The sequence below is a fragment of the Pollicipes pollicipes genome, unplaced genomic scaffold, assembly GCF_011947565.3.
Source record: "Pollicipes pollicipes isolate AB1234 unplaced genomic scaffold, Ppol_2.1 Scaffold_7261;HRSCAF=8764_pilon_pilon_pilon, whole genome shotgun sequence".
In the NCBI taxonomy this organism is placed as follows: domain Eukaryota; kingdom Metazoa; phylum Arthropoda; class Thecostraca; order Pollicipedomorpha; family Pollicipedidae; genus Pollicipes; species Pollicipes pollicipes.
The window spans coordinates 5710889-5738845 of NW_023597054.1; the positions used below are offsets into that span (position 1 = coordinate 5710889).

General features: G+C 51.3%; 4 protein-coding genes across 18 annotated transcripts in view; 2 read left to right on the forward strand and 2 right to left on the reverse strand.

Annotated features, from left to right (window-relative positions):
• The window catches only part of LOC119112083 (C-factor), a gene marked incomplete in the record, with an annotated part of 9872 nt that extends 8434 nt beyond the window's left edge, over nucleotides 1–1438 (forward strand). For all 3 annotated transcript variants that reach the window (XM_037236079.1, XM_037236078.1, XM_037236080.1), the window contains 1 exon segment: nucleotides 1161–1438. In XM_037236079.1, the coding sequence (XP_037091974.1) occupies nucleotides 1161–1327 (167 nt within the window).
• A 511-nt stretch (nucleotides 1439–1949) lies between these two features.
• Nucleotides 1950–6031, reverse strand: LOC119112084 (ankyrin-2). 9 transcript variants are annotated; one of them, XM_037236084.1, is made up of 3 exons: nucleotides 5828–5911; nucleotides 5248–5404; nucleotides 1950–4148 (listed from the first exon to the last, which is right to left on the reverse strand). In XM_037236084.1, exons 2-3 carry the CDS (start codon nucleotides 5301–5303, stop codon nucleotides 2264–2266), a joined length of 1941 nt encoding a protein of 646 aa, XP_037091979.1. In that variant the 5' UTR covers nucleotides 5304–5404; nucleotides 5828–5911; the 3' UTR covers nucleotides 1950–2263. The 9 variants fall into 9 exon arrangements, with proteins under 9 accessions (XP_037091979.1, XP_037091978.1, XP_037091976.1 ...); XM_037236083.1 differs by having other exon boundaries at nucleotides 5797–5902; XM_037236081.1 differs by lacking the exons at nucleotides 5248–5404; nucleotides 5828–5911 and adding an exon at nucleotides 5917–6031.
• Nucleotides 6032–14384: 8353 nt separating this feature from the next.
• LOC119111877 (GPN-loop GTPase 3) lies at nucleotides 14385–22900 on the forward strand. The gene is made up of 5 exons (XM_037235732.1): nucleotides 14385–14647; nucleotides 17784–17980; nucleotides 20334–20472; nucleotides 21299–21480; nucleotides 22024–22900. The coding sequence occupies exons 1-5, from the start codon at nucleotides 14603–14605 to the stop codon at nucleotides 22316–22318; spliced, it is 858 nt and encodes a 285-aa protein (XP_037091627.1). The 5' UTR covers nucleotides 14385–14602; the 3' UTR covers nucleotides 22319–22900.
• Nucleotides 22838–27459, reverse strand: LOC119111876 (GPN-loop GTPase 1). Of its 5 annotated transcripts, none has more exons than XM_037235730.1 (7): nucleotides 27411–27459; nucleotides 25773–26056; nucleotides 25301–25479; nucleotides 24576–24761; nucleotides 23865–24010; nucleotides 23442–23710; nucleotides 22838–23025 (listed from the first exon to the last, which is right to left on the reverse strand). In XM_037235730.1, exons 2-7 carry the CDS (start codon nucleotides 26050–26052, stop codon nucleotides 22910–22912), a joined length of 1176 nt encoding a protein of 391 aa, XP_037091625.1. In that variant the 5' UTR covers nucleotides 26053–26056; nucleotides 27411–27459; the 3' UTR covers nucleotides 22838–22909. The 5 variants fall into 5 exon arrangements, with proteins under 5 accessions (XP_037091625.1, XP_037091624.1, XP_037091623.1 ...); XM_037235729.1 differs by lacking the exon at nucleotides 27411–27459 and adding an exon at nucleotides 26979–27129; XM_037235728.1 differs by lacking the exon at nucleotides 27411–27459 and adding an exon at nucleotides 26858–26946.
• Between the last annotated feature and the right edge of the window lie 498 nt (nucleotides 27460–27957).

A 27957-nucleotide genomic window follows, 5' to 3' on the forward strand; every position in this document is an offset into this window, starting at 1 on the left:
TCTCTTCTCTCTCTCTCTCTCTTATCTCTCTCCCTCTCTCCTCTCTCCCTCTCTCCCTCTCTCCCTCTCTCCCTCTCTCCCTCTCTCTCTCTCTCTCTATCTCTCTCTCTCTCTCTCTTCTCTCTCTCTCTCTCTTCTCGTCTTCTCTCTCTCTCCTCTCTCTCTCTCTCTCTCTCTCTCTCTCTCTCTCTCTCTCTCTCTCTCTCTCTCTCTCTCTCTCTCTCTCTCTCTCTCTCTCTCTCTCTCTCTCTCTCTCTCTCTCTCTCTCTCTCTCTCTCTCTCTCTCTCTCTCTCCTCTTCTCTCTCCTCTCTCTCTCTCTCTCTCTTCTCCTCTCTCTCTCTCTCTCTCTCTCTCTCTCTCTCTCTCTCTCTCTCTCTCTCTCTCTCCTCTCTTCTCTCTCTCTCTCTTATCTCTCTCTCTCTCTCTCTCTCTCTCTCTCTCTCTCTCTCTCTCTCTCTCTCTCTCTCTCCCTTCTCTCTCCTCTCTCTCTCTCTCTCTCTCTCTCTCTCTCTCTCTCTCTCTCTCTCTCTCTCTCTCTCTCTCTCTCTCTCTCTCTCTCTCTCTCTCTCTCTCTCTCTCTCTCTCTCTCTCTCTCGCTCTCTCTCTCTCTCTCTCTCTCTCTCTCTCTCTCTCTCTCTCTCTCTCTCTCTCTCTCTCTCTCTCTCTCTCTCTCTCTCTCTCTCTCTCTCTCTCTCTCTCTCTCCTCTCCTGAACCCAATGATGGCCTTCATAAAACTAAACCCAAAGGCCCAATAAATTGCTAAGAAAAGTGTATAATGGCTGTGCAATTGCGGACACATGTCAATCCACAACCCAAAAGACAACCCGCTAGCTCGTCAGTCATGCCCAGAAAGAAGCCACATATGGCAACGACCACATGTGGTAATCCGTAACCACCTGCAGTGCAAATGATAAATTTTGTCTTCTGCACTCTGGCCGACCCCTCAGTTTCCTTGTGCACAGGATCAGATTGGCGTTATTTAGGAGACGTCGACGCGACTCGCACTTGTTTTTGGATATGGGCGTAAACGCACTGTTTAAAGTTCCGCGTTGAGCTGGGGTGAGCACCTGGCTAACTGCTAATGAAGCAAACATGTAAGATGGATGGTGTTAGCTTGTGCGTCGTCGCGTCTTGTTTGCATTAGCGTCTTGTTTGCAGGAACGGTGGACACGGATCTCTCTCGGCCATATCACAAGAATGTGCCGAAGGACCAGCTGTTCTCTACCCAGAAGTCTGTGGACTGCCTGCTGTCCATTGTTGATAAACTCGCCGTCGTTGACACTGGCAAAGTATTTGTGTGGAGCGGGGACCCACTGCCGTTCTAGCTGTCCTGTTGGTGTGGAGCGGGACCGCCGCTAGTCGTACGTATGGTAGCGAGTGGTAAATGGGTGCGCTTACCGGCTCTAGACTGCGTGTAATACAAGCAATTGCTGCGATCATGTCCTGTCACCACAAACTTGAAGTTGAAATGTGGAAGGAACTATCTTTAAATTTTGGCATTCACCAGACTTTTCACCAGACTTATAGCCATTGTAGTCATCAAATAATGCCAAAGACCATTGGCTTTTTGCGAATTTAAATTTGTCCCTTTTTCAGTATTCAGCGGAAACTAGTGGGAGGCCAAAACCAACATGCGAGGAGGGCAGACCATCATTGGGGGAGGGTAACCCTCATGAGATCGCAACTACCCGCTGTTCAGGGTAGGCCAGGTAGAGACGACTACTGCCAAACATCACCAGCGGGCGTGGGGCGCACGCCAAGCCCGGCGGTTGGCACGTAGACACGTGCACCGACACCGGCCGGGGCGGGGGGCAACAGAAACCCTTGTGAAGCAACTTCGCCGGGAGGCGACCAAGGGTAAGCCGGGCGTGCAAAAGCTCTGTGTCCGAACCACACACCCCAGCCACGCGCGGTTGCAGGCGGTCTCAGATGAAGCGACACTGGGACTTCAGACAATACTTGTATCCTTCAGCTCATACGCGATGCTGATTGCACAAGGCGGGCTGAATAAAGCGGTCACGTGCAATCGCCATTCGTCGCATAGTCCGTGGCTCAGCACAAGTTCGTTCGCAACTACAGTGGCACTGGCCCAGAAGAACACGCCCCGTCTCCGTCGATGCATTTAAATACAAACGTCATGAAGGTCGATACAGCACTAAAATCGCGCGCAACCTGGCCATGCAAGGTCGAGAGACTCCGCTGAGCACACCGAGAACTAGTTTCCCGAACCGGCCCAGCAGCTGACATCGCGCGCATGCGCACTAGCCGAGTGAGCCGTCTGAGTGCTCCCAGGCGGTGACCAGCTTCATGAGGCGGGCGTAGCCAGTGGCGGCCGCGTGGCCCAGACCGCTCCAGTCAGGCTGCTCCTCCAGTCGCTCATCCGGCTCGGCCGGCGCCCAGGCCGAGCCGGGCGACACGTCCAGCATGGCGGCCAGCCGGCGGCGCATCTCGGCGTCCTCGAGCAGGAGCGTCGGTCGCAGTCCGGCCGGCAACAACTCCGCCACGCGCCGCAGCTCGGCCGCCATCTTGGCCGGCCGCGTCACGTAGCGGCTGCGCACGGTGCGCCGCACCTGAGCGTGGATGGCGGCGCGCGCGATCACCGCCAGTGCCGGCGGCTGCACCAGCTCGTCGGGCAGCCGGAGCCAGTGGCCGACGTCGCAGCTCAGGCGGGTGCCGCTCGCATGCAGGCCGATCTGCAGCAGGAGGCGGCCCCGCTCCAGGGCGCGCACCTCCTCGGGCGTCGGCGGAGGCGCGGCACCGCCGGCCGGTCCTTCCGGCCGCGGCAGGCACGTGCCGAACGTCGCCTGCACAAATTCGTCCAGCGGGAACTCTGCGAATGCGCGCACCACGGCGAACACGCACACCACCGAGCCGACAACAGTCTGAAGGCGGCTCGCCACCGCGAACAGGCGGCCCCAGTCGCACGGGTCGCACGTCATCAGGCTGTGCACGTGCTCAAGCAGGCGCCAGACGCGGCGCACGCAGAACAGCGACGGCTGCCGGTCGTCCAGTTCCATCGGCACGATACGCAGGTGGTCGATGGCGTTGGAGATGAGCGAGTCCGGCTCGTCGAGCGTCACGCGCCGGCACTCGTCGTCCTGCAGCAGGCGCAGTGCCAGCAGCGTGTCGCGACGCGTGTAGTTGTGCAGCAGGACTGGGCCCAGCACATTTTGGCAGTAGCTGGGCGAACTCCCAGCGTCGCGCGCCACGAACTCAACCTCGTCGTGCGTCAGTCCGTGGCGCAGCAACACCTCCACGAAGCCGAGGCCGGCGCCGAACAGCACGTTCCAGAGGAATCCCTGCTGCCAGCCGCGCAAGGCTTCGATGCCGACGGCGTCAAGCAGCAGGCTGAACGCCAGGGCGTCGTTCTCGGCGGCGGCGTGCAAGAGGAGCGAGCGGAGCGGCTCAGGTGACACGTCGGCGCCGCAGCACAGCAGCGTCGTGATAATGTTAGCCCGGGCGTCGGCCGGGTGCGGGCCCATGGCCAGGTGTAGAGCCGTCCGGCCGCCGGCCTCGCGCATGTTGACCACCTGCGGTGTGAGGCCGCGCCGGCAGAACAGCTCCACGGCGTCGCAGCGCTGCAGCTGCGCGGCCAGCATGAGTGGCGTGCTGCCGGCGTCCTCTCGGCAGCTGAGTGAGGCGCCGGCGTCCATCAGCCGCTCAAGCACGGTCATGCCGGCGCCGCCCTCCAGCGCGGCGCTCAGCAGCGGGTAGGCGCCATCGCCGGTTTCCAGCGGCGGCACTAGGTTGCCGGCGGCGCCAAGCGTCTCCAGCTGGGCGGCGCCGTACTCCAGCAGAGTGTCTACCAGCGGCAGGTGGCCGGAGCGCGCTGCCGCGTGCAGCGCCGACCAGCCCGACATGGAGCGGAGCGTGGGGTCGGCGCCAGCCTCCGTCAGCCGGCGCACGCAGGCCAGCGAAGGCGCGCCGGCCGCCAGCATCAGTGCCGTCACGCCGTCGTATGTCACCACGTCCACGTCGATGGAGAGTGAGTCACCGGTGGCCGCCATGGCGTCGAGCACCAGGCCGAGGCAGGTCGGGCTGCCCAGCGAGGCAGCAACGTGCAGCGGGAACCAGCCCTGGTTGTCATGCGCGTCCACTCCATGGCCATTGGCTAACAGGTGCCGCAGCAACTCTGAATTGTCCGCCCTGGCCAATAGGGCATCCAGCCAAATCAGGCCAATACTGGCATCACTACCTGTACATGCAAGAAAGTACGAATATGGCTGGCAATAAGAAAAAAAAACACTTGCAAGCTTAATCATAAGACAATGGGGTTGGACTTCATTAGGTTCACAACCCAACAAGCACATTAGTGTGGAACACTCATGAATTTCAGTGATAAACATGGTGATATCTCCCTCAGTTGTGAGAAGCAGGATTCATCCTCCCTCTTTAATTGGCAAGCCTCATTCTAGGTACATCTATCTGGTACAGAGATCCAACAATATTGCTGCATGCCAGTGGTACCACAGTGATACATTTGGCCACCACATGGGTACAATGTAAGACATGTGTGAAACAAAGTACAATTTTGTAGCTTTGTGTTCTGGATAATAATAAATCAGCAACCAGTTGAATCATTTGCAAATGTCCTTTTTGTGTGTAAGCATTATCCCCCTGATGTATATAAAATCTCCCACAATGTGAGGTCATGGTAACATGGGTGATGTGATACAATTATGATTTTTTTTTACCAAAACTCACATGTTTTACAGTGGCATGATAATTACACTGTATTACACTGTTGCAGGTAATTGCAGTGGTATGTGCTTAAGTAGTAATGCTCAATAAAATTGCATGCTGAACAATGATCTGAAACTCAACTAATGCTCTGTATAGTCAAACCTACATAAAACATGTATTTGGAAGTCATCAAAAGGGTGACTGGACCTGCATCAAGCATACTACGGTGCATTCAACTCCGATAATGTAGATCACCCACCATTCACCAGTGTTCAAATATGCAAGTTTTGCACAAAATAAGCCATACACAACATCTTGAGAGAGTGAGTGACAGAGGTGCAGTTTGAGATGCAGCTGGGTGAGCAAGTTCCAGGTTCCTTTATTTTTGTTTCCTCAAACTTTATGAAGGAAGTGGGCAAAACCTATGAGAGTCATTTCTTGGCGCAATACAAGACAAGGTTTTGACAGTGATTAATGTTCAGCCCACTGCCCAACTCATTTTAAAAACTACACCCCTGCACAGTTGTCAGTTCAGTCAGAACCAAGCACAGTAGTCACTCACCAGCAAGCTTGGGCAACTGATGTGATAGATTCTGGGTAGCGCTCGTCAAAATTCATTGCTTATGTGTAGCTTATGAAATGGGTTTTAGTATTTACACATTCCCACATTTGCTTATCCCATCAAATGTTGAATAGTTTATGGGTACAATAAATACAGCCTGAGGAATTTTAAAGTCACTCACAAAAAATTACAACAAGCATTATCGAGATCAGATCAAAGAAAAATAGCATGTCTACAAGACATGCCAATATGTTCGCATACTTTGATCAGGAACTGGTCAAGGCAACTCAGTAGCACCAATGCACACATTCTCCACCAGCGCAATGCTGAAGACCAGCAATCATTTATCACTAAACCTCTTATGAGGAAGACCTGTGTTGGCATGTTATTGATATCATTACGAACTTCAATGGTACCAAACATTATATATATATATATATACATATATATATATATATATGAATTCCCAAACAGTGGCACCCATATTTCCAAAATTGAAAGTCCCACTACGCAACTCTGAAGGACACCTATCTCGGGACTGAAACCCACGGTTATGGCTGCTGCGCACGAAACAACTGACCAGCACGGCCGGACTGAAACACCCAATCGATGGCCCTGCTTGTAGTTATGTTCTGAACGCGAGGCTATCTGCCGAATGAACGCACTTACGACGCTTCTGACGTTTTGGCGCAACTGTTGCAGTGTGTTTGTGATGCAGCTAAGACAACGGCCATGTCAAGGCGCATGGTTTGTCTTGTGTTTGTTGATCATCACTTGAGGCCAGTTACGGTTGCATTGGATCATGCCTGGAGCTCGGCATTTCGGTATACGTTGCGTGATTCGGCCTTTATGTGGTACTTAACAAGACCATAAAGCCGGTGTCTAGTGTCAATGTATGCTGTGCCCATGGTTCTAAGTCAAGGCTTTTGAAAGGGCCCAACTTGTCTATGGTAGCGTGTGAGCGGTATCTTTTGTTTTCCAATAGAAGTCGTTTCCTTAGGGTTGAATTTAGCTATTGTTTTCTGTTTTATTTAGGCAGTTATGAAATGGGAGTGTTTTTTAGTGAGTCTATTATGTTAAGAGGCAGCATGCATACAACCATTAAATCGGAGGACGGTTACGGATCGGGCTTTAACACCCTCAAAAAAGGAGGGCGGTTACGCAATGGGCTTATACACTCTCAAAAATGAAGAAAGACTACACACGGGGCCGATACAACTTTATATCCCTCCAAAAATCTGCAGATTGAACGAATTCTTTACTGAAATAATCAAAAGCTAGAGTCGTGAGTCGAAGAAAGCAGGTCATATTGGCTACAAACATGAGACGGTCATCAAATTATCTCCATCTAATCAAAGCCAACTTTCTGTATTCCTAAACTGAACTCTAACCATCTCGGTCTGCGCATCTCGCTCTCGCGCAGTGAGTTCGGGTTCTAATCTTGGTGACATTTGGGTCATTAAATAGTAATGTGATCAGTATGCATGCCCTTATCTCATGGCATTTAACTGGTGACGTAAGCAATGGTCATATCACAACCATCTGAAAAGAAAACATAAGAAGTAGTCATATCACAACTGTCTGAGGAGAAAGGAATTCCAGTCCTTGTACTGGACAGTAGCGCGGTTCTCTACGTCCTTGAAGAAACCCCTCCCCCCTTATTTGTGCTTCCCAAAGAAAGAAGACCAAATTCGAGGAGAAACTTGCCTGTCACTGTAGATTTTGAGGCTGCTTTTGTTATTTTCCCCCTTTTTGTCCCTCCCCGGAACTCAGTTTGCCCTCGATACTGGACCGTCTGAGCAGAAAGTGACTGATCCCAAGCCTAAGGTGTCATTCATGTGACCACGAAGAAATGGGAGCACCTTAAATCCGGTATGGGAACCAAAGGGCTGGCTGAAGGTCATTGAGGGGCATGGGTCGGACCCTCAAATACCAGCCAGATTGTGCGGTGTGCCAGGGGCACACCGCGCGTAACCGGAGGTCCGGTGTTGACAAGGGCCCCCGAGTTGGTCGGGGAGTGTACGAGGGTGCCCGAAGACGGACCGATGTGCACTTCAAGACTGACGATCAACGGCACGATAGCCCTGCCGGTACGTGAGCGCACGCTCCTTGTCCCGCCCGCTCCCTTCCCATTACCCGCTTTCTCGCATCCGGCCCACTCATCACTCCTAATCCTCGTTTTATCGCCGTGCCTCCTCGCCCGCGTCCCCGGGTTGGGGAAAGACCACGTCGAGAACAGAAAGCAGCGGGGAATCTTCGCCATCTCCCCGAATTTTGGTTTTCCAAAGTGATAAGACGAGGCTGTCGTCTCTCTCGCCGTTTCAGCGGAAGAACGGGTGTGATTGATTTGGGAATGTGGTTCGGTGCGACCAATTGCGTGATGGGGGGGGGGGGGGGCTAGAGGTAGAGTTTGTTAACGGGGCAGAGGCTGATCGTGCGAGGGCTGCAGCCGAGGACAAGCATGACAAACGAGACGTTTCTGTGCCTATCCGAGTAACACCACACCTGACAAAAAATGCATCCAGGAGAATAATCAACTGCTTTGACTTGCGTGACGTTAGTGAAGAGAAGAGATCGCTGACGAGTTGTCTGTGTTAGGCGTCACTGCTGCACGTAGGAGCTCCACTAGAAAAGGAAGTGAACAACTGCCGACAAATAACACCATCTTGACTTTCAGTCGCCCGGATCTGCCTTCTGAAACACGCGTTGGATACGCACGTGTCAAGCCTTTACGCCTTACGCCTTTTACGCCTTACGCCTAATACGCCTTTTCATACCGAACCCCATGCGATGCTTCCACTGCCAGCGATTTGGCCATACCAAACAGTACCGCCGCAAAAGGTCTGCTTGTGGGGAATGCACTTCTTCCGAGCACACAACGGAATTTTGCGATTCAGAGAGAGCGTCCTGTGTGGAATGTAACAAAGACCAGGCTTCGCACACGACTTACGACCGCACGTGCCCAGCATACGTGAAGGAAAAAATATCGTGAATAAGACCACACGCAACATCTCTTTTCACGAGGCCAGAGCACTGCACGAGGGGAGCCACCCTCGAACATCGTACGCCGAAAAAGCTAAGATCTCCACCGCACGTCCGACCTCCACTGATCAAGTAACTGCTGCTCAGTTTGTAGCGCTCTTCAAGTCCTTTGGTCTCTCGGTTGTATCGACAAACCAGGCGCTGGACTTCAATCTGGCAGCCCCGGCTCCCCCTTCCTCGCTAGAGCGGCCGAAGGAGACCGTGGTGCCAACCTCCTCGCCCCCCGCGGGGGGTTCGCCGTTGGTGGCAGGGGACGGTGGTCGGACGGTAGTTCGGCGTGACCAGGGTAACCAGGCACTGCCGGCTGCCCCCTGTCTGCCAGCCCGACGACTAAAACAACCTTGGCGAGCGCGTGCTCGCGAACGGCAGAGACGCTTGAGCGTCACGAGGCAGACAGGCGCGCCCGTGAGGCAAAGCGGGCACGCCTGGCAGACCAGGAGCGTGCCAAGGCAGCCAACCGGCTGTCTGGAGCGGACCAGGTGACCGCTTCAACGGGGGAGTCACAACACACAACAGACCCTCCCGGCACCCCGAAAGCGTATGGAGGCTCCCGCAGGCTCCTCTGACCCGCGGAGAGACTCGCCTATGGGTCCTCCGCCACCACCGCCACCTAGGACCACGACTCCGCCGGCGCCGGCCCCATTTAGGACGGGACGCCTGGAAAAGCGTGGTCCGCCGGGCCGATTTCGCCAACAGATGGCGGTAATCTCCGGATCCGCCCGGTCTCTTTGGGAACGGGTTCTGAAGACAGTACCAACAACCATGGGTCGGGCTCTAGCGCTGCTGAGTTCTTGAAAACATTGCAGTGCTTTTAAAGCCCCTCATTCAGTCGGTCTTACAGTGGAACTGTAGAGGTGTAAGGTCAAGCACCCAGGACTTGCAGACAGTTTTAAGCGCGCACTGCCTGGTAGTCGTATGTCTCCAGGAGACCAAGTTGGCGCCTGAAACGGCCTTCAGCCTGAAAGGGTGCATTACCTAACGCACTGACATGCCATCAGACACCGTTGCTTACAGTGACGTTCCAATGGCTGTACGCCAAAGCGTACCTACACGGCGTCTGGTGTTAAGAACAGACTTGCAAGCTGTTGCAGCAAAGGTGAGCTTCAACCGCCGTGCCATAACTGTCTGCTCTTTCTACTTACCACCTGGGGTTTCATTTCCATCTCCAGGACTACGAGAGCTAGTCTTTAAACTTCCTCCCCCTCTGAGCGTTTTAGGCGATTTTAATGCACATCACACTGTTTGGGGGTGTACTTCCACGAACACTTGCGGTAGGCTACGTCAGGCTTCCGTGCGTGACGAAGGTCTGTGTGTTTTAAACACAGGAGCAAGAACGCATTTTACATTGCCATCAGGAAGATCGTCAGTATTAGACCTGAGTATTTGTAGTCCGCAGTTGTACCACACTTCACTTGGGATGTTTCAGAAGACCCTCTTGAAAGTGACCATTTTTCGGTCTGGGTTCGGTACCGTAGTGGTACTGTTATTGGTGCTCGACCTCAGCTTTAGAATTTCAAGAAAGCGGACTGAAGTGGATTTGAGGCCCGCCTGGAGAAAACCTTTTCCAACGATTTCGACTCTGCGACTCCGACTACAGAGGATTTACGTCTCTCGTTTTGGGCGCGGCGAAAGAATGCATTCCGCGCACCTCTGGATGCCTTCGTCGCATCCCTGTACCTTGGTAGAACGACGAGTGTCGCGACGCTATTCGTGCACGTCGGAGAGCTTTAGGGCTTTTGACCGACGCATCAGTACATTAAACCTCATGCCTTTCAGGCAAGCACGCGCGGCTGCACGCCACACTATACGAGAGGCGAAACGTGCATCATGGCGCAGCTACGTCTCTCTGAATCGCCACAGGCCGACGTCACATGTATGGGGCCGCATTAAAAGAATCTCTGGATTGCACCCACCAGTTTCCCTCCCCGTACTGCGAGTGGGAAATGAAGACATCACTCACCCAAGTCATGTCGCGGAAGCCAGTGGGGAAGTCTTGTCAGACCGTTGCCGAAATGGCATCTGCCATCCACGGTTTTTGCGGCACAGGGCGCGATGTGAAACTTTGCAAGTTAATTTTTAAACAGGTGACATCCTGACGTGCAAGCATTTCACTCTGATAGAACTTCAAGCGGCCATTCGCTCGCCGAGTTGTGTAGCGGAGGGACCCGACCTCATCCACAATGATATGATACGGCATTTTCCTCTCCATGTACTGCGGGCGCTGCTGACACTTTTCAGCTGTATATGGGAGTCAGATAACTTCCCGCCAACCTGGCGACACGCCATAGTAGTGCCTATTTTAAAGCCCGGGACAAGTGGAACGAACGCCCTTGACTATCACCCGATCGCCCTCACATCTTCGCCTTGTAAGATCATGGAAAGAACGGTGAATGTGCGGCTCTCGAACGGTGGGCCTTAGAACGTAAAAACGTTTTTACGAATGCTCAGTGCGGATTCCGTAAGAACAGGAGCACGATTGACCACATCTTAACTCTTGATAGCGCGGTGCGGGCCGGGTGCAAACGCCATGCCGACGCCATCTTTTTTGACATGGAAAAAGCTTGTGATACCACATGGAGACACGGAATTCTGAGGAAGTTACTCGATTGTGGCATCCGCGGTCACATGGAAAAGTTTTTACAAGACTTTTTGACTGACCGATTCTTTCGGGTGTGTGTTGGTTCTTATCACTCCGACAGGTATCCGCAGGACAATGGTGTGTCGAGAGCAGCGTGTTGAGTGCCATTTTTTCGCAGTGATGATAAACGATATAGGGGACACGTTTCCACATGGGATCAGCCGTTCTGTGTTCGTAGACGACTTTGCTATTTGGTGTAGCTCATCGACCACTCGCACGATGGAACGACAGCTGCAGCTGACTGTCACACGTCTGGAGAAGTGGAGTGTGCTCAACGGTTTCCGGTTTTCCACATCGAAGACAACTGCAGTCCATTTCTGTCGTCGTTACCGTCACTGCCCTGAAATGCAAATCAGGCTATATGGGCAACGCGTCGCCAATGACAGTACCGTGAAATTTCTGGGTACACGATTTGACCGACGCCTAACATACCGTGAACACATAAGAAATATCCACGACAAATGTTTAAAATCTCTCGACATCCTAAGGTGCGTGGGACATGCATCATAAGGTGCTGATAGGACACTGTTGCTCTTATATCGTTCCCTGATTCGTTCAAAACTTGACTACGGCTGTTTTATCTATGATGGCTCATCAGACCTGATCAAATGTGCTTTGAACACGGTGCATCACGCCGCACTATGTATCGCCACAGGGGTTTTGAGAACACCGCCCATGGATAGTCTTCTGATGGAGGCTCACGAGCACCCACTAGCCTTGCGGGGGCAGATGCTGGGACTGCGCTACACGTGCAAGGTGGCGCAGTTCCCAGATCATCGCACCTACAAAGCAGTGTTTTCGCGTAGATTACGAAAGCTTTTTTCTACGTCAACAGTGACCACAAACTTCTCTCTTTTGTGTACGAATAAGAGAACGTTTAGACGCGAGCAGCCTCAACCTACGACGTGCCCGCAGACCTAAACCCATGAAGACTGCTCCTTGGGAGCCAGCATCACCAAGAGTGGATGTTTCGCTATCAGACATGCAAAAGTAACGCGTTTTCATGACGGAACTTAAAGGTGCAGCCTTAGAGCACATCGCCTCCTTTGACGGGTACATGACGACTTATACGGATGATTTGAAGACGTATGCAGGTGAAAGGTGCGCTTTTGTGCGTGGATCCACAACACGGTCATTCACACTGCCTTTACACGCGTCGGTCTACACTTCCGAGCTTATAGCCATCAGGAAAGCTCTCTGTTTTATTGAAGTGAACGATAGCAATCTGCATCTGATTCTTTCCGACTCCTTGAGCAGTCTCCTTGCTGTCGGTGGCTTTTCCTCATCGAATCCACTGGTCCAGGACATTCAATCGCGTCTTAGCCCACTGGATCGAGCAGGAAAAACGGTCGTACTATGCTGGATCCCAAGTCACGTGGGGATCTGCGGAAATGATCTTGCTGACGCGGCAGCAAAGCGCGCTACGACAGGGACACGCATTCTTATAACACTACTACCAGCTCAATACTTGTACCCCGCAGTGTCGTCGTTTATGCAGAAGCGATGGCAGTTCCGCTGGAACTCGCTGAGCCAACAAGGTGCAGTCCGTGAAACCCCGTATTGGACTATGGCAATCCTGTTTCCGGGACAATCGGAGGGAAGAAGTTGCTCTTTGCCGGTTACGCATAGGCCACCCATATGCTCCGCACCGTCACCTGCTATTGGCTGGTGACAGACCATGCTGCAGTCGATGCTCTGATCCGCTGACCGTGCATCACGTACTGGTCGCTTGCCGTCACCTTACTGCAACGAGAGCGCAGTTTTTCTGGCACTACGTCCAGAGCCGCACGCTATGTCACTTTTTAGGGGATTCTTCGTACGCTGTCCAGTTTGGTAAATTGCTCCAGCTCCTTCGCGCCATAGATTTCCCAGGAATCTTTTCATTACGGTACCAGGCCTCATCATCAAGGCTTTAAAGGGTGACTTGATTGATGTACTTGCCTGCTTGGCGGCTCTGCATAAATTGGCAGTTATGGGCGCTGCATGACCTACAGCAGTCCATGCGCCCTAAGACCCCAAACCATCATCATCATCAACGGCCCGATGGGAAGGCTGAATGGCCGTAAGGGTCGAAAGGCTTCAGGTCATCCCGGCCCGCATGGCTGTGACCCCAAATGTCAACCAATATGCCTCTTTCACCGATTGTGGACCCCTGGCACAATACGGACACTCATTTCGGCCGGAACCCACTACAACAAAAAGTGGACCCAGTGTTGTTCTGAGCCCTGGGGTCCCATTGCTCTAGCAGGAACGAGGCCAAAGCCCTTGCGGGACCCTTCGCCCCGTTGCAACCAGGGGTCCGTTGGCCAAACATGGGTCTCTGTGCCAGTTATTGGACCACCTGCGGTTATCAGGAATTCTGTTGCACCAGTGAGGGCTCTTGCCTCGGGCCAAATGCCCCAGCCAGAAGCCGCCAGAGGGCCTTCCGCGCCAGGGAGGGCTCCAACGTAGGATGCATATCTGCAAGGGCCCCCGGGCGAACCGATCAGGCTAACCCGTCTCCATGGAGCCAGAATGGCGACCGGTAGACATCCCGGGCTGGGACGGAATGATCTTCAAGCAATTGCCCGGAATGGTAGTATGCACCTAACTTTTCACAAATGATTCTGATTTACGGTTCAGCGTTCCCAGATGAAATAGGACTGCCTGTAGAGTGTGGACGCCCGTCCCTGACATTGGATACTACGCTTCTGCCCGGCGTGAAAGTACATTATATATTACAGTGTATTCCGCTAAGACGTGAACCGAGCTGAAATGATCATGCCACGCCGATATATCGCGCAACCATTCATTTAACACCCGTCATCGTCGAGACCCGCACCCGGGCCTACCGCGTGCCAGACCAGCACGTTAACCATCCATCCATTGGGGTTGAGTGGGTGGAGGCCGAGAACTCATGACCGTTAAGCCGACTTTTCGCACAGGGTTCTGCATGTTTGCACTTGCTTCCCTCCAAGACTGGCAATCCGCGTATGTTTGGCGCGCACAACCGTCTGAAAGATTTTTGGAGGGTGTATTAGCCCGGTGCGTAGCCATCCTCCATTTTGGAAGGTGTATAAGCCCGGTGCGTAACCGCCCTCCGTTTTGGAGTGCAACAGGCGTTTGATGTGTGGTAGTTAATTTTATCTATGGAATTGAGGATGGAGTAATTTATGTTTGTTGGGGCAAGGTAGGATATGACTTGTTGGATATATTTGTGTGATCTAAGCCTGCACTGATTGTGAATTGCATTTGATCTTACCACATTTTATTATAAAATTGTGGAATGGCAAAATTGCAGATAAAATTACATTCCTGGTCAGAATGTCGCAACAAACATAAACTGCTGCAATGCCCAGCAAGAGCCATTCTGCTCATTGACATTACCTTGCTACACGTAATTTTAATTTGGCAGCTCATGCGGCCTCTGCCTCTTTTCGTGATCCTTGGCACTTGAATGCTAGTTCGCTCAGATTTCTTTCATTGACTGATGTGTGTTGTGTTCCATGCGTCTCCCTTGCCCCTGCTTAGTTCCTGCGTAGAGAGACTGATAATCAATGATCCATATGCCAGACTGTTCAAAAACAAGCTGAACTCCATTTAACCACTTGTCTTCTCAGGGATCTACCTGATCATTAAAGGTATTTACTAGATAACAGTGTTCACAACATATTTGGACATCAATCGAGCTTCAGGATGCGCTATGGGCAGCTGGTCATGGGACCAGCTGGAAGTGGAAAGGTGAGCTTAAGTGGTGTAGTGCCTAAGCATGGAGCATCCATCCTGAGTGCATTGCATAAACAGACAACATGGGTCTAGGCTATATCACTGACATGAACACCACTTTATGGAGGACTACTTTGTGTTACTGCTAACTTTTGCAAAAGGGCTAAACCTGTGACAGAGCATATACAAATATAATAAATGTTTTGATCCTTCCAGCATTTGGTCAATAGCAGAAATATGGGCAAGCATTAGAAAACAGACAACAGTTGGCCCATGTGGTAGGTTTAAGTGATTTGTGGCATTAGTTTGATGTTTTAGTTGATAATAAGAGCATCAAATAGTGAAAATTTATTTTGTAATCATTTGTTGTGAATGAGCACATGCTAGAGTGCTGGGGTCAAGTTACCCGCACCCCTGAGCTTTTCCAGAATGGTTTCCGAATTTGAAGGGTAGCCATATCACATTTTGCATAGCTGTAGAGAATTATATGGCTGATTGCTTGGGATTTAGGTATACCCTGTAAGGTTGCTGAACTATGGCAGGTAAAGTTAAGATTCTGGATTGGATTTCTGATTGGATTGGATTTCTGAGTTAAGATTAAGATTCTGTATGGATTCACTGAAAACAATTTCTAGAGAAACGTTTAATCTGATGCAACAATGGAGTATTTGATAGAGCTATACATCTCTAAGATAGTTTCTTAGATAACACAACAATTGAATAAACAAATTCTGTTGACCTGGAGTCAGGTACAGTGGTTGGACCTAGGTCAAACCAGCCTGCGTTATTGCTGTAGAGCTTGCTGTGTATTATTGTGATATTCACTTGAAATTTATTGATAATGGGAACCATATCAGACATTTGTCAGAGCCTTCTTAAAGTTCAGGATAGGTCACTGACCCAAATTGATTCAGGTCAACTTTGGGTCTTTTGGAACATACTGATTAGTGTTGTATTTGACACAATGCAAAACTGAAGGCAGTCTTGTATGATCTTGGTCACCATGACCTCTGAAAGGTTAAACAAAGTTGCTGATCTTAAATGAGCACCACTGGGCTTTTGCAAAGAACAAATCCTTAGCTTCTGGGGCATTTCAGACACTGATCTTGAGTTTGACTTTTTTTACCTGAATGTCATGACTCAAGAATCCCACATTTTGACACAAGTGCATGCTCAGGTAAACACACACTATAGATTTGGTTTGTGCAGTTCATTTAGTTTTTGAGATTGGAGGGGGTAAAATTAACCCTCTTCCGAGTGAAGGGTAACAAGGGTCCCAAGGGTCTGAGACACCTGTTACATTGTCGTGGTATGCAGAAGCTGTGATATAGAGAGACAAGATAATGTATGTATGACCGTGAGCTGAGGAAAGGAAAGTATGCTATTCTGGGATCAGAATTAACTAGTAATGTTGTGTAAAACTGTTGATAATAGACCTCACCCAGGAGTGACATTCTTGTACTGCAGGTAGTTGCAGAGGGGTACTGGCATCTCCAATTTAAGAACAATAGAGCCTGGCATAGGAAACCAGTAGTTTGCCTCAACAGTATGTGACATTAATTGCAATCTGTTGTAGCTAGGTTAATAATTGATCCACTCGGGAAGGTCATATTTAATGAACGCTATTTTTGCTTCACAAGCACGGGTGTCAATCTGTATTCGTTTGTGAGGGCCCTGCTCCCCCCTCCCCTGAATGTTGGCGTGGCCCCCCATGTTTTGGGTGGGATGCTTCAAAAAATGTGGGTAAAAGCTGAATGTAACACAGACTATCTTCTTTTCATATTTCTGTGTACTGGCATCCCATACCACCCTCATAACAAAAAGCCATGATTGCTCTCACCACAAGATACAGATCGTAACAGCTGAGCGGATGAACAATGCAATTAACTTCACATACCTAGCGCCGCAAGACACGCAATGGTTTGTGATGTTAAAGTGAAAGTGAAAAGCTCTGGAATAATATGGAGATGACTTAGGTCCTTCATAGCTAACCCTTTCCCCATCCCCCACGACCAAAATGCCTGCCGCCTCCCATGATCGCCATAGAATAGCGCCATAGGCGCCCTAAAGTGGCTTCTAAAGAGGCGTCTTCACGTGTCAATCAGAAGAGATGCTTGCGTCCAGTGCATGATTCCCTGCATCCAATCCTGCATGACCTGTATACTGCTCAAGTTAAGGATTTTTCTAAGTTATGTGAAGATTAAAAACTTAGGCTGTTGCATTTAATAAAAATAAAGTGGACTTAATCCGGTGAGAAGAATCGGGGGAGGGGGAGGGGGTAGGTTGTGGGGCCCTCTGTTCGGCTCCCCAACAATTTACGAAAATTGACACCCCTGTTCACAAGCTTGTTTATATGGAATCATGCAGTGAAATAACACGAAACTTACACAGCCATGTTAGCCTTGTTAAATTTTGAGCGCATTGCTGTGCAGTTGTCTTAAGCAAGAATTCTCGATGTTAGTTTTTGTTAATTGAATGAGTCATCCCGCCGCCCGTAATCGGCGGATTTGTTGGCGGCTGGCTGCCGCCTGCGCTGGCCGTAGATTATCGCGCAGTGTTCCTGAGAAAATACCTCTCCTCATTAAGTTGCGGCGCATAAGTTGGCATTGAAGCAGAAGTGGACCTCAGTAAAATATAAGCCGTAGTTACATACAAGGGTATGGATGGGATCCAAGCTGGGGCGTGGTGCTATGCGTATTATTGGGGAAAAGAAATGTGCGGCAGAAGGGCTTTTCTCAGTATTGGGTTTTTGTGCAGTGAATAAGAAGCATTCAGCATACCAGGAGATGCAGTGCGATGCAAAAGTGGCAATGCATACCAGATGGTCAAATGGAAATGTCGAGCAAACACTAGAATATCTGATAAAATTATTTAGCATTGAAATGCAGCCTACACTGGTTCAATTCAGCAATCCAGGTGTTCCCAGGCAATGCTTTGAGTCGTTTCCACTATTAAGCCTTGAGCCAGGAACGCGAGACACCATCTTTACCTCAAGTAGTCCTAAAAGTACACCACTTTTATTTGTAAAAGAGTGGTGCTACTTTTTGCTTGTTCTGTAGGAGGAGATTAGACATCAACTTCTTGATCTGCAATCTGGCCTGCAATGTGATGTTTAAATCTGGCGCGGTATGACCTTGACCTTGCTTGGCAGAGCACGTACTGTTCAGCAATGCAAAAACACGCGCAGACGCAGAAGCGAACCGTTCATGTGGTGAACCTGGACCCTGCGGCCGAATACTTCGACTACCAGCCAACCGTGGACGTGCGGGACCTGATCCAGCTGGATGACGCCATGGGGGACCAGGAGCTGCACTTTGGACCCAACGGCGGGCTTGTTTTCTGCATCGAGTCAGTCATGAATGCATGCGAAAATGTGTTCGTTGAGTGTTGGTGGCAGAACGTTTTGGGAAGTTGTTGGGAACTGGGAGCATCCGCACTTTTACGTGATACGTTTTGTCTGAGGACATCCATAAAACATTTGTGCATTGTTGCGGAATTGTAGGCATTTGTCTCATGATTTTTTTCAGCGCATTATGTTGCAATGATGACGAACACACCATACACTATGGCTGAGTTATTTTTAGGTCCGTGACATCAACGGTTGTCGGCTACAACACGTTGGACCATGCGGCTGAATTAAATGGCTGTGACGAACTTGTTCCAGCGCAGTTGCTGAGTTGCCTCTCCCCATCAATGGTACGATTCCTTGGTACGCAAGTGACATTTTCAGGTTGTTAGCCCTCGCCTACGGAGTTTTTTTTTACGTTAGCGCTATGGGGGAGGAAGGATGAGAGGACGCACAGAGGCCATGATCTCCTTCAAGATCTCAAGAACCGAAAAGCTTTCTTCAGGCTGCGTCAGACAGGAGTGCCCAGGCAATAGTGAATTTGACTTGACAGGTCAAAGAACGTCGACTGGGAGGGGAGGGGGGGGGGGTCAATTTGGCGCATTGAAGACCCCGCACCCCTGTTAATTCAAGGCATAAATGTGCTGCGACGATGCAGAGCACGGATTGGAAAAGCTGCCGGAAAACTCATAGCCACTAGTGGGTGTCGACGAATCAGTGCGTGATGCGACGAATGCGACGAAGCAAAAAAGGGTAGTGCAGTGTAACACTGTTGATAACAGACTTCACCCAGGAGTGACATTTTTACTGCAGGTATTTGCAGAGGGGCACTGGCATTTCCAAGTTAAAAACATTAGAGCCTGGCATAGGAAACCAGTAGTTTGCCTCAGCAATATGTCATGATTAGTTGCAACCTGTTGTAGGTAGGCCAGTGGTTGACCCCATTGGAGAAGGTCAGTTCTCAGGAATACTATTTTTGCTTCACAAGCACGCGCGTCGATTTGTGTCCTTTTGTGAGGGCCCTGCCCCCCTCCCCAATGTTGAGTTGGGCCCCCCAAGGTTGGCTTGGCCCCCCAATGTTTTTGGACGGAATAGTCCAAAAAACGTGGGTAAAAGATGGACATAACACAAATACTATATCCTTTTTCATAGAGAGACGCCACTCTGCGTAATGGCGTCTCGTACCACCCTCATAACAAAAAGTCATGTTGCTCTCACCAGAATATAAAAATCGTGACAGCTGAACGGATAAACGGTGCAATAAACTTCACACACCTAGCGTCATAAGACACGCAACGGTTTGTGAGGTTAAAGTGAAAAACTCTGGAATGTGGAGATAACCTAAGTCTTTCATGGCTAACCCCTTCCCCGTCCCTCACGACCAAAATGCGTGCGGCCTCCCATGACCGCCACAGAATAGCACCATCGGCGCCCTAAAATAGCCTCTAAAGGGGCGCCTTCACGTGTCGATCAGAAGAGACGCGTGGGTCCAGTGCTCCCCGCATCCAACCCTGCATGACTGCTAAACTGCTTAAGCTAAGGACTTGTATAAGTTATTCGAGGATTGAAAACATAAATTGTGTTTAATAAAAATGAAGCGGACTAAATCCAGTGAGAAAGAAGGGTTGGTAGGTTGTCGGGCCTTCGGTTCGGCCTCCCCCCCCCCCCCCCCAATAATTTACATAATTGACACCCCTGTTCACAATTCCATTTTTATGGAATCATGCAATGAAATAGCACAAAAATACATAGCCATGTTGCTTGTTATATTTCGAGCCCTAAACAACACGTGGTACGCCCCTCATAGATCAATCCCACGGACTGCAAAAGGTTTGTCCGTAGGACCGCATCGTGCCGAGGTGTTTAAATTGAGAGTGCCACTGGAATGTGTGAAACCAAACTGATGTTACGCTACGCTGCACGTGGTGCTCACCAAACCCGACTTTTAAATAACCACTCCGGTTAGCGCCTCCTCCGAAAGCATCGGGTCCAGCCAGCAACTGAAGAACATTAATGTTCGATCGTCAACAGGAATGGTCACATTTTGATAAGCATTTAAGAAGGTATCTTGTTTGCTTTCCAAGCTCCTTGCAGGTATCACGTGCCGAATTAATGCACTTGATATCTGACTTTGGAGAACGTTCAAACGACATCATTAAAAAGAAATTTGTTTTAGAACGCTTCTCGAGGCAAAAAAGACAGCTGTCTGCAATGAGTTTTGGAGAATCAGCACACCTTTTTGGATCCCCTCCCACGCACACACTTTAGGGCTAGTGACGCCCTTCCCAGGGTGGCCCTCTGATTAGCTCTTGACCTAGCTTAAGTGTTCCGCATTGATTCTTTCCTCACCTGTAGGTATCTGATGAAGAACATGAGCTGGCTAGAGGAACAGCTTGGCGAAGGGGAGGATGACTACTTCCTGTTCGACTGCCCTGGACAGATTGAACTTTTCACCCACATGGACGTCATGAAGAACATCGTAGAAGCTCTACAGGTTAGTTGGCGGCTAGAGTTGGGTGTGTCATGGGTTTCCGGATTGCTGAAACGTAAATTACGGCACACAAAAATTTCAAGCGCGACGAGTTCGTATTCGTCCGTCCTTTGACGGTATTGTGGCAAGATTGGAAGTATGCGGCACTGTAGCGGGATTGGGGAGATGCGGTATGGTAGTAGAAGATGCGGTACGGTAGAAGATGCGGTATGGCTGCATGTGGTATGGTAGCGACATTGGCAACATGCAGTATAGTGGCAGGGTTGGAAGTATTGTAGCAGGATTGAAATTTTTGGCAATATGACAGGATTGTGAGTATGCGGATTGTGGCGGGGCTGGAAATGTTACCTGTGATGTCGGGTGCATTTCAATGATGGCGTGCATATATCTTCCGTTCTTCGCAATATATTGCCCCTGGCAATTGAATTGACGGCTTCCTTGTAACACTGTGCGCCTTGCTCGTCCAGATGCCGCGGGCTGAGCGAACTCTGCCTTTCGGATGAACTGATCGATCCTTAGAACGATCGGGAACGCGTCTGCTTCGTCATTAATCGGCCTGTTTTCGTTCAGTTTTGGCTTGGTTGCTTGTGACTGTGGCGTTGCCGTCTTGATGTCGTTACGGTTGTGTTCGTACCGAAATAGACTGATGGGCATCAGTCATTTAGATATTTAAAATATAGCACATTTTTTAAAGGGATTTTTGAACTTAACGCTAGCCTAAAAGAGAACTAAAATCATGACAAGTGCTAGCAAATGACTTACAAGGGAACACAAATGATACACGTTGTGAAAGCTAATGACAGGAATACGAACGCTCGCGTTTCCACAGGCTCTAAACTTCAGACTGTGCGGTACCTTCCTGATCGACTCATCCTTCATGGTGGAGGGCAGCAAGTTTATCTCTGGCACCATGGCTGCCCTCAGCGTGATGGTCAACATCAGCATCCCCCACGTTAACGTGCTCACCAAGATGGACCTGCTCAGCGCGGAGTCTCGCAACCAGCTGGAGCGGTAACGGAGGCGGAGTCGGCAGTGCGGGGAGGGGGTGCATGCTGCGCACTGGACGCTAGTTTATGCTGTTGCTGACCGCTTAGGTTGCCATATTACTTCATGGTGGAGTCATTCTCCTGGGGTGCCGGCAATAGTGCTGAGAAACTGCGCGTCTGGGAAACTAGAGGCGCAGGGTTCTGTTCTCCGCCGTGGCCGCCCGTACTGTCAGGGGCAGAGGCAGGCGACGTCAAGTAACCTCAGCAGCTGAATGCGTTGTAAAGCCTCGATGCCACAGAATGGACAATATTTTCTACCCGCCTGTCTATCCACCACGTCGGTGGTTCATGGGTCCCGCTGACATAGCCGCTGCTGACTGCCGCCGCTGACGCGAGCCGCCGCTGACCCGAGCCGCCGCTGACCTGAGCCGCTGCTGACCCAAGCTGCTGTTGACTGTGCCGCTGCTGACCAGAGCCGCTGCTGACCGTGTCGCCGCTGGCCCGAGCCGCTGTTGACTTGCCGCCGCTGACCCGGGCCGCTGCTGACCATGCCGCCGCTGGCCGGCAGGTTCGTGGACCCGGACACGCGCCGTCTGCTGGACGCGGACGGCTCCCGTTTTGGCGAGCGGTACCGCCGGCTGACGGCGGCGCTGGCGCGCGTCGTCGACGAGTACGGCCTGGTGCAATATCACACGCTCGACCTGCACGACGAGCTGAGCGTGACGCAGCTGGCCGCGATCATCGACAACAGCATACAGTACGGCGAGGACGAGGATGTGCGTACGAACGAGTTCGAGATGCCCGACCAGGACGGCGAGGAGGCGGCGGACGAGCAGCTTAGTCGCTACCTGCAGGAGCTCTGACGGAACGACGGAGGACCTCTGACGGAACGACAGAGAACGTCTGACGGAATGGCAGAGGACCTCTGGCGGAACGGTAGAGAACCTCTGACGGAACGGCGGAGGACCTCTGACGGAACGGCAGAGAACCTCTGGCTGAACGGCGGAGGACCTCTGACGGAAGGGGGAAGACCTTTAACGGGACGGTGGAGAACCTCTGGCGGAACAGTCGAGACTTCCGACGGACGGCTTCAGTCTGTGATAGAACGGCCGGTGGCATTCTGACGGAGCATGAACCGTGACCAGGTCAGACGTGCGAGAGGCCCGTCGCGGCGCCAGGGCGATCTCACGGGACGGTGGCTGACGGACAGCGGTCATTACGATGCCGCGACTCCCAACGAAGCTGCTGTGGTGCCAGCGGAGCCCGGCCACCCGTGTCCCCATGGTCCTTGGGCGGCTGGCCACACCTCAGCGTCACTGAGCGACTGCGTTGGTGAAGTGGGTGCCATTCTCCCCACTGGTGGTACGTATGAAAACAACGGCGCAGACCACTGTTGTGTTGTGTATTGATGTAGTGTGCGCTGAAAGATACATGATTCAAAAGCGTGGCGTGTTTCAAGACTTGGACAGGTTCACTGTCTGCTTGACTTCCTTAGCCGTTTGCCGTTCCTTCTGACGCTGAAGGAAGTTCTCGAACGATTCTTGCTCTTTGACGTCTTCGTCGTCTGAAACTGGAACAAATATTGTTATGACTTTGTACCGCTGTAACGGTACAGTACCATGCGGCCATGCCACCCCAGACGCTCAGATGAGCAACTCAAGCATCTGTTTGTCCATTCATACAGGTCTGAATTCATCGGCAACCCCTTCTTACTTTACGTTAATACGGAACTTGACCATGTGGCGCGCTCGTGATGGCATACACCGGTAACCAAATTTGACCAAGAAGGCAGGGAGAAGCGGGTTGGCGGTCTGGCCACATGAACGTTGCATAACCATACACAGTGAGTGCGCCCGAAACCCCAGGTTATCACGCGGCGTGGTAGCAAGGTCGACCTGTTCGCACAACTGACTACCTGGCAGATGTGGGGAGCAGCGGGGCTGAGCCGGCGCTGGGATAGCCGCCGGCCGCGCATCCCAGGCCCACCTGTCTGCTGGCCGTCGTCATCGTCTGCCTGCGCGGCCGTTCGCAGCGAGACGTCGCTCTCGACGAGCCGCTCGCGGTCGGCTGGCTCCAAGTCGCCGTCAAGCCGCGACAGCTGGCCACGCTGGCGGTCGCACTCGGCCTGGTCGCGCGCGCGCCGCAGCCGCCGGTACTCGGCCCGGTAGTCCGTCAGGTACTCGGTGCGCGCCTCGCTCACCAGCTCGAACAGCCGGTCCACGTTGGCGCCCGTCGCCGCCGACACGCCTGTGCACCTGGTGGAACGGTGGCGCCAGTCAGCGGCGGCCACAGCATCGCCCTGCAGCGTGTCGGGGACTGAGCGGACGGTCGTGCCGGGACTGCTCGCGCGGCACTCACTGGGCCGGCCCGCGGGTCGGCGACAGCTCACGGCCCAGCCTCTCGCCTCACCTGAGCGAGCCGTAGAACTCATCTAGCACCAGTGACAGGGAGTACGTCAGGTTGGTGGCATACGAGCTCTCGGCGCGCAGCGCCTCGTCGAACGTCTCGAAGTCGCGCATCCACTGCTCGGCGTAGCCGCTGTCCACCACGTCCGTCTGAAACAGGCCGGACGCAGGGCTTCATAGAACTGCGCTGCTGTTCGTCTGCCCGAGCCATCTCGGAGCATCGAATCCGGAGCCTTACGCGGCCCGGGTTAACAGGCGCCGAGACGGCCCATGCACGTCAATGAATGGCAGGATCACTGGTTTAGGTTTGGTCTGGGAGAAAGCCCTTCTGACCAGTGCAAACGTCTCTGGGCTAAGGGAGAGATGGGTAAGTAATGGCGTAGTACAGAAGAGGTGACTAGTGGGGCAAGGCTGTATTCATCGCACGGGTCCTCCGCTAAGGAGTCTTACTCTGTTTAGGCTTTTTTTGCGGACGTCCCGGCAGCAGTGAGGCTGTCTCATGGCTAAAGGGCGTAGCAAGTTCCGGTGAGACGGGACATCGGAAGCGTTTGGGGCCAGGCGGCGAACGAGGATGACCGGGTGGACGACAAAATCGCCGATCATACTGGCAGTGATAGCATGGCTACGACCGACGCTCGTGCTGTTAGAACGCAGTGCTGTGCCAGTCTGGTCCCGCGCGTGGCATCCTGTCCCCGTTGAAGGTTGACCAGCTGACCTTGTTTATGGCAACGATGAAGGGCAGGCGTGTCTTGTAGAGAATCGAGCAGGCGTACAGCATGTTGGACATGAAGGTGACGGGACTGACGCTGCGCACCGAGTCCATGACGTACACGACGACGGTGGGGAAACCGGCAGCGAGCGCCTCCGTGATGATGGAGCCCGAAGCCGACCAGGTGAACACCTGGGCGAGAAACACGCGAGGTTGGCACGGCCGCTGTGAGCGGCGGCAGTACCACCGACTGTCCGGGCTGTGGGCGCTGGCTGGTGTATGTTCACTGGTTGAACCGTGCACAGAACGGAAGTGAAGCCAACAATTGCCTTCACGTACTAACAAAAGTACATGGTCCAATGATTAAAAAAGCTCTGAACATTAAAGAAATGAGCTCCGAGAGCTAAGAACGAAAGGGCACCAATTCCGGCAGGACTGCACGTGCCAAAAATTACTAGAAAGATCGCTAAGACGCACCGCTGGTTGGAGACCACGGAACGGTTCAGCACGCTGAGCAACACGAGTAGTCCACCAGAGGCCAGCACACTCCAAACTGCAATTCTGAGCATTAACTGGAACCTGTCACCAAAATAGGTATCCCTTCCCATGTTCCTTACAACTACTTGCAGATGACATTTCCGCGAGTTTCATACAACGCTTCCGCAATCTAACGAAATCTTGCGTGAATAGCTCCAACCAATCACGTCGGCGATGTGCGAAACTGCTGGTACCTCGATCTGGCCAGGTGTGTCAATGATGACGTACTCATGCTGCTCTTGTCGCTTCTCTAGCAGGCCCAGCAGCTGGTCGAACTGTGTGGCGAACAGATTCAGTGACGTCACAATGCCACCGTTCGGACCCAGACCATACTGCTTCATCACATCCTTGTACTTGACCGTGTCACGGATATCTGAGAACAGGGGCACAGATAATGTTTCAAATGAATTGTCTCAACCTTACAGCATCATGACATTACCCCTACTTTGGCTAAACACTGCTTCACACTACCACGTAAAATGGTGTGCACTCACATACAATATTGCACACAAGAGCAGAGCCCTGGCCTCTTGACAGTAACAGGGCCAGCAACATAGTAGGATGATGAAGTTAAAATTGCATCTTTGGGGCAGGAAGAACAGTACCTGATACAAATACCTGCAATACAGTACTGTTGCACAATTTGAGCCCACTAGCCAGACTTACCCACATTGGCTGGGTATGGAACTTCTCCACAAGCCGGATCCATGTTGATGACATATGGGGGAGGCTTTTTCTCATACAAATAAGCTGTTATTTTCTGCACCAGAGTAGTTTTTCCTGAACCGGCCATGCCCAAAAATATCAGACATGTTGGCTTTTTGCTGAAATCTGGTTCTGACTCAGTACTAGCAGCTGAGTTTGCATCTGCTTGTTGAGTAGTTGGCAGTGAAGCTTCTGTAGTGAAAGGTTCAGTGCTGGCACTGGATTCTAGTTTTGCATCCATTGCTCTGAGAAAAGCAAAAAGGAGAAGGTTGTTATGCTATGGTTTGGTATTGCATAATATTTTGTGATCAAATGGTTGTGATGTGCTTGATGTTGCTTGTTCTGGGCAGCATGTGTATCATGTTGGACCATGCCCAGCAGTACCTGAAATTTGGTTTTGGCTCTTGAGAGAGAACAACTATTAAGTCACTGCTTTAGTGAAAACAAAATTACCTGGCTGAGTTAGCACTGTATTTGCAGCTGGCACTGCAGGATATTCTTTTGCAGCACATGGCAGTAACCATGCTCTGGTGCAGCATTGGAAATGTGAAAGATTTTCCTGGTAATGGAGTACAAATTCTATAAAGTGGAGTACAAAATTATCCAAGTGCTGCAGGTCATTACAGCTTTATTTAACTTATCTTTGAGGGATAATAGTATACTGGGTGGCAGTCACCAATAGCACTACTCTTCATGTACAGGAATTCATGTAAAACCACTTTAAATGAAAGAAAACATCAGTATTAAACATGGCAAACAGAAACAACACAGTCACATACTCTGTACTATGAAGCACATGTGCATATATATATTGGCTTGCAATTCATGAAAGGCTCTGTGTTTATACACTCCAAAATGGAGTGTAATTACACATTGGGCTTATACACTCTCCAAGCTGGAAGGTGGCTACACCTCAGGCTTACGTACCCTCCAAAACAGAGGGTGGGTGCGATGCGCACAGCCAGACAAAAACGGTACGCAAAAAATGCAAATGAACATGCCACAGACGGCTGCCTACTATGCTCCACCACCATCACGCTACTCACGCTCCGCCACCCGATTTGTTTTAAAAACAGCTAAACGTTCATGTCCTACACCTTCCCACTCCCGGTCAACACACGAGGCCCTGCACGTCCCACCCGAACAATAGACAGGAGCATTCCTAACCGATTTAGGCAGCCAGCGCAAATACGATGTCTGGCAGACCCGTGTGGGCCGGCCAAAAGGGATCTGTGTCAGTCACTCCGCTGACTTCGACGGATAATGCAAGGCATTCATGGATTTTGATGCGCTTTAACCCATATCATTGCAAAATATGATAGTTTACGTTGCAATTAATTAATGCTTTCGTCCTAATAAACCCCTTTCCTTATTTTGCCGCGTCAAAGTTATGGGCTCATGTTGATCTTGCGTTCTGGTGTTTTTGCCGGAGTAAGATGGCTCTCCCCGAACAGTTTTTGGCTATTTATAGCAACGTTTTTCGACTTAACAGCGTATTTATGTAAAGCTTGAATTGCCATCTTTAGTTTCACACCCTTAAGTGACAAATTTAACTTGGTGTAAATCCAAAGCTGCCGGAACATTTTTTACTCCGTATACCAGGAATCGGCCAAAAATCCAACTACATGGCGATTCTGGATGACTACAATCCAGTCCTTCATAACCATGATATTCATTTCCATACAGCTTCCTCCAAATGTTTACAAATCTGTTCAAGGCATGAGCGCGAGCAGAATATTTATGCTCTTGACGAATCAGTCACGAGGAGGCGAATCATTAAAACCAATTGGAGAGTTTTGCTATGTTCAACCCCCAACCTGAGCTGGGAGGCGGGCGCAAGCCACTGAATAGCTGAGAGGTTTCCAACGCAGAATTGCGAGTGGTTCTATTATTTGCATCGCCATGACACACTGGTGGCGCGTGGGTAGGCGGCCATCTGCGGTAGGTGGTTGGGCATGCGGTTTTCTATGAACGCTGTGCGTATACACCCTTCAAAACGTAGGGTGGTTACGCACCGGACTTATACACCCTCCAACACGGGGGGCGGTTACGCACCGGGCTTATACAACCTCCAAAACGGAGGGTGGTCACGCACCGGGCTTACACGCCCTCCAAAATAGAAGGTGGCTGTGTGGTCAGGGTATAC

Excerpts from the sequence above, each read along its gene's own strand:
- LOC119112084 (XM_037236081.1), bottom strand. The coding sequence starts at position 5,993 with ATGCGCCTTGACATGGCCGTTGTCTTAGCTGCATCACAAACACACTGC. Across the intron at positions 4,149-5,916 it reads GCCAAAACGTCAGAAGCGTC|GGCGGACAATTCAGAGTTGC; the intron begins GTAAGTGCGTTC and ends CCTATTGGCCAG.
- LOC119111877 (XM_037235732.1), top strand. The coding sequence starts at position 14,603 with ATGCGCTATGGGCAGCTGGTCATGGGACCAGCTGGAAGTGGAAAG. Across the intron at positions 14,648-17,783 it reads GACCAGCTGGAAGTGGAAAG|AGCACGTACTGTTCAGCAAT; the intron begins GTGAGCTTAAGT and ends CTTGCTTGGCAG. Across the intron at positions 17,981-20,333 it reads GGGCTTGTTTTCTGCATCGA|GTATCTGATGAAGAACATGA; the intron begins GTCAGTCATGAA and ends CCTCACCTGTAG.
- LOC119111876 (XM_037235727.1), bottom strand. The coding sequence starts at position 26,350 with ATGCTGCACCAGAGCATGGTTACTGCCATGTGCTGCAAAAGAATATCC. Across the intron at positions 24,762-25,300 it reads ACACACCTGGCCAGATCGAG|GTGTTCACCTGGTCGGCTTC; the intron begins GTACCAGCAGTT and ends TTTCTCGCCCAG. Across the intron at positions 23,026-23,441 it reads TGACGACGGCCAGCAGACAG|TTTCAGACGACGAAGACGTC; the intron begins GTGGGCCTGGGA and ends TATTTGTTCCAG.